At 33.7% G+C, this 9,417-nt stretch overlaps 1 protein-coding gene and 1 long non-coding RNA gene across 2 annotated transcripts; one reads left to right on the plus strand and one right to left on the minus strand.

The window, feature by feature from the left end:
* The first annotated feature begins 19 nt into the window (after window positions 1-19).
* LOC133843652 (uncharacterized) lies at window positions 20-1,096 on the plus strand. Its single transcript, XM_062277290.1, has 2 exons — window positions 20-122; window positions 186-1,096. Exons 1-2 carry the CDS (start codon window positions 36-38, stop codon window positions 726-728), a joined length of 630 nt encoding a protein of 209 aa, XP_062133274.1. The 5' UTR covers window positions 20-35; the 3' UTR covers window positions 729-1,096.
* A 2,136-nt stretch (window positions 1,097-3,232) lies between these two features.
* Window positions 3,233-4,362, minus strand: LOC133845274 (uncharacterized). Its single transcript, XR_009894721.1, has 3 exons — window positions 4,078-4,362; window positions 3,497-4,014; window positions 3,233-3,438 (listed from the first exon to the last, which is right to left on the minus strand). It is a non-coding gene; the product is annotated as an uncharacterized LOC133845274 (long non-coding RNA).
* Window positions 4,363-9,417: the final 5,055 nt, after the last annotated feature.

The raw sequence follows: 9,417 nt of genomic DNA on the forward strand, positions 1-9,417 counted from the left end.
GCATTCAGTAGACAACCGCCTGTCAAGCTGTCACGATGAGTAGAAAGCCGCGTACATCGAGCAAACAGCGCCCATTCATTCATGGCGCCTCGCTGTTGCTGCTGCTGCTGCTGCTATCGCTGGTAAGTTATTTGCCAGTCCGCGCGTGCCTTTCTTTTCTAACCTTATAATTGCTGTTGGTTTAGTTGCAATTCACATCGGTTTCCTGCTATGGAGATCACATCCGCAGTCGCTTGACCCATCAAGCTGAGCAGAATCTTGAAGCCATCACTGGAAATGCTGTAATCCAGGCCACCGAAGTTATTGATGGCGTTGTGGATGATCTGCTCATTTTGGACTCTCAGAATAGTAAAATGCTCAATTACCTCAGCAGCTGTGAGCGATATCTTGCCGTTAGCCACAATCACACCAAGGAAACACTGGAGTTGTTCTATGACATTGTCGATGACTATTTGGATTCAGATGCCGCCGAGAAGACGACGAACATTGAGACCCAGCTGATTGCCTTCTGCCTGCAACGCAATGGCTTCGATCGCTGGAAGCGCACCGTTCAATTGCGCACTAATCAACTGCTTAAATCCTTTGGCAAGAAGATTCACAAATATGCTGAATCACTCGACAAGGAGGAGCGTCTGGTACTTGAGCATCATTGGAAGTTGGTTTCAGTGCGCAATGGGCAAAGGAAGCTGGAAAAGTTTCGAGATTTTATTAGCTGGTTGGCGCGATAAGAGCGCTCAGCAACTACGCATCGAGATGACATCGTCAAGATCTTCTCCTCAGTTTTTTAATTACATAATTCTCATCAATTAATTATAATAATAGCAGATCATTTAATTTATTGCATCATCTTATCAATATAAACAATGTTATAAATTCATTGCAGACTTTTTCGTGTCAAAAGCAACATATCTATTTTGTATAATTTATGAATATAATTTATTTCTCAAGATAACGATAATATTTTTATACATTTAAAGGGGCAATGATCCATGTGCCGTGTGGAAGAATTGTGTTTTATTAGCGCCAATAAAGAGTATAGTTGGTCAATACAAAAAGAAATAAAATATTTAGCTAAATGAGATACATACAACAACATTCGCATTCCAATTTAAAAATAGATAACCTCTTTATCTTTGTCTTCTCTGGCTATCTGCATGTTGTTATCTCTATCTCTGTATCATAAAACAAGTTTCATGAATGGCTTTTGTGTTTATTATCTAAGCATGCTCTAACATTAAAATTTATGCATTCAAATCTATATTTAAATTAATTACCAACTAATTATGTTTTGAAAGAACTTTCTATTGAATTTGGTTTATTTATTATTCTTGTAAATATCTGTTGTTAAGTCCAAGCTTAATTTATGCCCATCTCCATTTAGCTGCTCTGTTCAATAAGAGTATGGTTCACTTATGATCCATACTCCCATGGCGCATTCCGGATTTCCTAATTTAAATTATGTAAATAATAAATAGTTCACAGCACGTTTAAATGACTGGTCAAAGTAACTAAAGCAAATAACTGTACAAATTCCCAAAAATCTATTTCATTTCTTTAGCTTCTATTAAAAAAACAAGCTTGCAGAAACCATATCAAATTTCGACTATAGCTTACATGTGTATATCGTGCTTGCAACTTTGAATTCACACTCTTCAACATGTCTATTTCCAAACACTCTAAGTGCACATGCACTCTGCAAAACTTCAACGAGGGAATATAAAAGAAAAAAACTTTGTCAGTGGCAATGAAAAACTTTTTCATGCCCCACAAAAACTTGCAAAAAATTATAAAACTGAATATGGAAGCTACGAAATTTAGACAAAACAACAATGCAACAACAAAACATGGCATCCTGAGAAGTAAAGTGATACTTTTTATAGCACCCAAAATTGCAGACAGCCCACATTGGGATGAAATGCCTTTATTTTGGCAAAAACCTAAAAGTTCATGTTAATATATCAATAATGTTGCAATTATTTCAAGCTTAGAAATGTCCCTAGACATCGAAAATATTTTTGAATTTTATTGCGCAGCCTTCGTCTTGCACCAGCTGTTTAAAGTCAGCTGTTCTTGCCACGTTATTGCGTGCAAGCTTGCTGACTAGTAAAATTTCTTAATTTTGGCGTTGTCGTATTTTTAAACAGTTTGACTTATTAAAATACCTTAAATTGGAAAATGTTCTTCATGGTATGTAGAAAATATTTGTATAAGTGTTTAATTATATGTGCTTTTGTGTTGTCATGTTTTTAATGAAATACGTAAGCATTAGTTTTGTTGATTCTAACCTTAAAATATTTGTGTTTCGTGGAGCATATCTAGCAAAAAACAACAGACAACAAATAACAACTTATGTGGTAGTATGAGTTATTATGTGTATATTCAGGTAGCATTTAATTAATTTGCGGGAATTTGCGGGGGTTAAATATTTCAATAGATACAAGCAAGGTTTCTCTTCGTCGGGGTGACTAACTAAAAATTTGGCTGGATTCAAATCGCAATGTCAAGGCCTCTTTTGACTGGGTAATTCCAAATGATTTTCCGGAAAACGATTTAGAGGTGATTAAAAACAAAAAAAAAAAAAATAAAAATAAAAATAAAAAAAAAAAAAAAATAAAAATAAAAAATAAAAATCCGAAATTCACAAATAATATAAGCAGCAAATTCTCCAAGTTTCAAGTTTCTAGCTTTAAAATTACGGTTATGGCCAAAATAAAGGCATTTCATCCCAATGTGCAGCCCAAGAAAGATGTAAGACTTCTTTCTGCACACACACATTTACTCGCTCTCCTTGAGTAAGGAGAGTGGCTGATGCAACTGGCTAAAGAAAAATGGCAACTGCATTTCCTGTCTGAAAGCTGACAAAGTGCTGAGTGCATTTACGACTTTTAGCTGACATGCTTGTGCATCTCTGTGGTGTTTTTCTTCTTGGAAATATATTGAGATTCTGTTCTAATGTATAAGCAACGATATTAGAAAAGAAAATTAAAATACTTAATCATGGAAACAGAGGAAACTCAATAAATTTGAAGATAAATAAATTGTAAACAAAATAGAATATGTACTTTTTGGTACATACAATAATAACGAGAGTATTTATGATTCTTAAAAATTGGATTGCCATCAGAACCAAATAATTTAATATGATTTTATAATCTTGTTTATTGAATGTGTATATATGTATGAATCGATATACCAAATATAGCCTTCGGTATAGTTTAGTATATTTTTGTAAAGATTATAATATATTTTTTCTATTTCTATGTCATAATCGAGCACACTCAAATACAGTATATGCTGTTACATTATAAAATCAATGTCTTTTATCGTCGATTGAAAACAATATACAATATTTTCAGTTTAAAAATCATGTAAATTATTGAAGACCTTGACTTTGGCTTTCATATTGATTTATCCAATTGTATCAAAAACATTTGGTATCTATAACAGAAAAAAAATCAATAAAACAATATAACTGGCTCTCATCTTTTTGACTTACCAATACAAAAAAAGAAAACTAAACGTGAAATTTAGTTTTCCAATTTTATTTACACATACTGTGCTCCTATTGCTCATGGATAGAACAAAGACCCAGTCTCCAAATACACCAGATGCAAAAAGGAATAAAGCAAAAGCACCAAAATAAGCAAATCGCTATGATTATAATAAAATTTATTTCGGAAATAGTATGAACTTTATCGTCATCAGGACGCAAAGTTCGATTAATTTCTTTAAACATTTTATGATTTTTCAACAACAACAATTTTAAAAACTGAAGACAAAATCATGGCATTATATATATGTTAAATATATTTATCAATTTCACGAGATTACTGTATTTAGCTTAGATCATAAACCGAAATTAGTATATTCATGCAAAACAAATTATCTGTGCATTTTATCATAGAATATTCCAAAATTGTCCAATTGAACATTCTTTGATAACTTGCAAGATGTTGATTTCATATTACATTCAACATTTTTACAGTATTGAATCCATTTTGTTCAGGTTATCACCTAGATGTTAGGGCAAAAATACGATATAGAATCTACTTTCAAATCAGTGCATACAACTCACACATTTAATCAGACATAATGTTGCTCACTCGTACAGAATCCCATTCGCCAGAAGATCCAAATCATGAATGGAATGCAGCACAAGCACCAAAAGAGACTGACTACCAATATGATGACCCAGCTGGTTGTCGAAATTGGTGGATTCCTGTCTGGTGGCCAAGTTGATTTCTCATAGTCGTCAAAGTTTATAGTGCTCATAATGTGTATGACATTTCACATAATTTTTAAAGTGTTTATAACTTTTAAGCCAGGGCAAACTATTTATTATTAACTAGCTCTCAACATGGCAAATTTATGAAATAAGTTATTAATTTGATATTGAAAAATGGATGAAATAATTTACCAATGAATAACAATGTTTAATTTATTAATGTGATATGAACTTGTCTGCAATTACTGCTGAATTTCAATCGATTTGTAACTAGATCCCGACCCTTGCATTGTGCCAACTGCAATACTCAAGAGTCTGTTGAATCTCAAAAATTAAGAAGCTCAAAGTCAAGTGCACTCTTAACTCCTTCCCAGGGGAGAGTTTGTCATGAAGTGACTTCTAATGATGCCCGGCAATCCACTCACACAAGTGCTCATTAAACACACGCACACATCATCGCACACACACACACGCAGGTTCACACTCGCATATAATTTTTCGCAAGAAGAAAAAAAAAATTGTATACAAATTAATGAAATGCATTAAGGGAACTAGATGCGAATTGTACGCTGTGAATTGTGACCTGGGACTTGTGACTGGGTCGCAGAGTGCCTGCGCTCGTTAGCGTTGTACTCACACACATACATATACATACATATATCATGTGTGTTAGGTGTGCACACACTCATGTCAGAAGCAAGGAACCCGGCACAACCCTCTCCCAAGCACATTTGCAAAACACTCGCCTTGCCCATCATTATCATAATTTGAATACGTTTCTAGCGAGTTTTAAAATATTCATGCGAGTTGAAAGATTTTCAAGTGTTCGCACGTGTGTGTGCATTATAACGATTGTGCGAGAGGTGTGTCTATGGATGTGTGTGTGTGTGTGTTTGCCTTGTGTGCAAGAGAGAGTCCCTGATTATTATGGCTATATTTGTGTGGCCATTAGAGAACGCTCTCTCACCTCGCGACAGCTGCTTAATGGTTGCCTCTTAAAACAATTAAATATTCAATTAAATCCCTAAGATTCAGTATGGCATATTTTAAATATTAATGCTATGCTAAAATATTGAGACAAATTAAGACAATGAAGTATAATGGGAATCATAAGAAAGTGTCTCCCAACAATAAAAAATATACTTATCGTATATCTTGTATCTTTCAATAACTAAGGCATGATAAACTCTGAGCAATGCAGCATAATAGGAAACATACATAAGTGTCACTAAAATCATATAGAATATGATAACTTCAAGCTGAACGGAAATTTATGTAACAGTCAGAAATATACCGAATATATATTTTGGTATATTTAAGTATCTGTATATAAATTGAGGGAATTAAAATGATAATTCTGAACCTTTCTGCGTTTATTGAGAACGGATATTATAAAATATTATAATAATAATAATTTTAATTAATAACAAACACAATATAATTAGTTGAATAGTATTCCAAAAATGTTAAATCAATCATTATTTGTCACCTAATTTTTTCCTTTTTTATGTTAGTTATTATTTTTAAAAATTGTCTCAAAAATCCAATTTTAACAAATAATTTATATTTTCCAATATTTGGGAGAAATAACATAATGTAACATAACAATTACTTACCGCCTTTGGTACATACCATTTATAAAATATTTTATCATCTATTAAATATTAAAAAAATGCAATACAATTAGTGATTGATTGGTTGAGATAAAATGAAAACAAACACGCTTACCTATTATACTAAAAAAAATTAACAGTAATAGGAGCATATAAAACGCAATTTAGCTTTAATAGAGAGCACACACACAAATATCACGCTAACATCATTATACATTAATCGCAGCATTTGTCAACTATTAGGGGAATTAGCAACTGCTGTTGGCTAATTCAAAGGGTAAACCATTGGCAACTCAGCGTTAGCTTTGGCGTTGCATTCAAAGGTCGCCCCGGCCCCCGCAATCCAAAAAAGCCGCGCGGCTACGAACAACTTAAATGTCAGGCAAAGCGACAACGAATGCGCATTCAGCATTCACAAATACTCACACACATATATATGTATACATACATATAACGTCGTCATACACGTGGCTGCATGTCAAAGTGTAAAGTTTTGTGGCGCAAAAAAGTGACTCAAAGCTCACGAAAAAAGCACTTGTAGGGGATGCGATGAGGATGGGGGTGAAGTGGCACGCAGCGGGGGATGACGTTGTTGTTGGCTGTCAAAAGCGCCGCTTGTCGATGCTAAAAGTTACGTTTGGCTTTTGTTGCTGTAGTTGTTGTTGTTGCTGTTGCTGTTGCTGCTAGCAACCCTTTTAGCTATTGCAATTTTTACCTGACTGCCGCGAGCTCAAAAGTTGCCCACTTTGCAAAGGGGTGTCGAGAGAAAGGTTTTAAAACTGTGTGAGCACAGCTCAAAAAAACTAACGCTCATTCCTATTGCTGATGTTCTTGATGCTTGTGCTCTTAGTGTGTGCTCGCTTGGATTAAGACTGCCTTTGAAATCCTCATGTGAACCTATGAGACACACAAGCTTCATGTGAAGGGTAAGTCTTAAGAAAACAACTCATGGTTCAAGCATCATACCAAGGAAAGAAATTTGTGAAGCGTTTGTGCTGAATATACCTTATTTGTTTACCACTTTTTAAATGAATACCTAATTAAAAAATAACTAATCTGCTGCATACGTACACAGAGAAAAAGTTTTTTGTTATAAAGTATAATTAAAATCTTATTCTAATAAATTTCCAGAAACAAGAATTACAGATAGAAAATTCTTAAAACAAAATATCTTTCTTTAACCATTATTTTGAGGCATACAAGTAGAAGAGCTACAGAGTTTGCTTGACTCTGAAATGTCCACTATATATTTTTATTGAAAGCTAGACAATGCGTTACTATTCAATAAATATACCAAATGAAACTCCCAAAAATACTAAAATATGCCAAAGACTATATTTGGTATATCGATAACTATATCACAGAGTACGAAATTTACCATATATATCAACCAAAGTAACTAAGACTCGAATAAGAATGAATTCTTAAATTAATTATTTTTTATCTTGATTTAAGAGTTTAACTTTTTTTATCAATTTATTATTTATGATTTGAAAATGTATTGTCTATCTTAGCACTCTTTTTTCTGTGTAACATTAAAAATAATATACGTTTTTGAATCAAGCATATGGCATCCTAAGTTATCTTTCAGAAATTTCCCCTCTCTTTACAGCGAGCTCATATCACATCCGTTATCTCATTTTTGCCGAATGGCCGTTTAGGCTGATTTTGTTTTGTTTTTTTATTTGACTCCCCCACAAAAAAAAGAAACGAATAGAAAGCCAACGCAATCATCATCATTATCTTCTCAAGGGCCGATCATCGCATTGCCATCGTAATATTCATTGGCACTCAAGCAATGCGACCGAATTGCAGTCGTAAACTTGATTGTAATAGTATAATTTTTTTACATAATATATATACACAAGCATACACGTCCACATTGTGGCCTATTTGGCCCAGTTTAGGTTCAGGGTCCAGCTGCCTATGATTGTTGTGAATGAGAGTGCGAGTGCGAGTGTGAGTCTGAGTTTGAGTATTGTTCGTTGTCGAGTGGGTGTCTTTCATTTTCATGCAATTTTTATGTGCACTCTATTCGTTACCGTTATGCGAGCTTATTTATAAGCACAGTCCCCGCACTCGCCCCCGCTGTCAGGACGGAAGCTGACGCATAATCCGCCCCCAAAGACCTTTCGTTAAGATTGCGAGTCCTTCCTTCTTCTCATGCCGAAAAGTTATTGTTATCCTTTTGTTTTAGTGGAGCGTCGTCGTACATGGCATGTGTATCTACTTTTTTATGCTGCCCTGCCACGCCCCCTTTCTCGGTCCACACCACTGATAGCCAGCCATGCTCTGCACGCCTCTGCTCGCACGCTGCACGCATTGATTCATAATACATAAATATAAATATTGCGTATACGCAGCATTGCCTTAACAGTCATTGCCATAAATTCTTATAAACGTGCAGGGCGAAAGGGAACGAACGATTTGCGAGGAGGAGTGTGAGAGAACGTCCGGCGCAAAGGCACACAAAGACGCCAAGTCATCAATCTTTTAGCATTTCACTTAGAAGATATACGAGTATGTATTTGCGAATCGCCCTCAGGAACTTCCACCTCGCTCCAATGGACTCGTGCTTGTATTCGTATTGTATTGTGGTGGCAAGACCTGGTTTTGCTTCTCGCTCTACTTTCAATATTTGTGCATAAATATTAATATTGCATGACCATGTTTATTTGTTTGCTCAACGTGGGCCACGCCCTCTAAGATCGCCATCCTTCTCAAGAAATTATAGCTTAAGTTTTGAAGTCAATGCTGTGGCAACTCTTGCAACCTTTCCGCATAACATAAAATTGATTCATTAAATTGAATTATGGTTTTAAATACAATTCAAATCACTCTTTAAGATTGATTTCTTGATGCATTTTATAATTTTTCTAATCAATAGATGTTTTTCTTCTGAACAATCAAAGTTAAATTCTGGATATTAGTTGTAATCTTACTATTAGTTATAGTAATAAGCTGTATTTTTATTTACTATATAATATTACATATGCAAACTTTGCGCAATACATAAAATTGATTCATTAAATTGAATTATGATATAATTTAATAGTTTTTAGTTAGATAATCAATTTGGATTATTAATTTTAGCTTCCATCTTGCTATTCTTAATAAAAATAATAATAATTTATTAAAATCATAATATATCTTTTCATTTCTTTAAAATCTGTCAAAATGAAGTAAAATTTCTATAGTTGATTTGAAGGTAGCAATGCAAATGAAAATGGAAATCTGTAAATCATAAAGAGATAATAAATTATTCATTAATAATTAAAATTATAATAAATAACCCAAGCATACATATTTGCCTAATTTGATGATGCGTGATGAAATGAAAAAGTGTGTTCGAAAAGTATTTCTACTATGACATTAATTCTACTTAAATAGTTTACAACAATGGAATAAATAATCATTATAAATTTAACAATATTTATATGCTAAAAATGAAAAAGGAAATGATTGGATATTTGCTACAAATTCAATTGGATATATATCACTTGCTGTCTGTGCCACCTAACGAGTGGAAAACCTCTCTTTACGCTTTAACGATTTCAATTTTATCACACTCTTTCCAAT

Source organism: Drosophila sulfurigaster, chromosome 3, assembly GCF_023558435.1.
Source record: "Drosophila sulfurigaster albostrigata strain 15112-1811.04 chromosome 3, ASM2355843v2, whole genome shotgun sequence".
NCBI lineage: Eukaryota > Metazoa > Arthropoda > Insecta > Diptera > Drosophilidae > Drosophila > Drosophila sulfurigaster.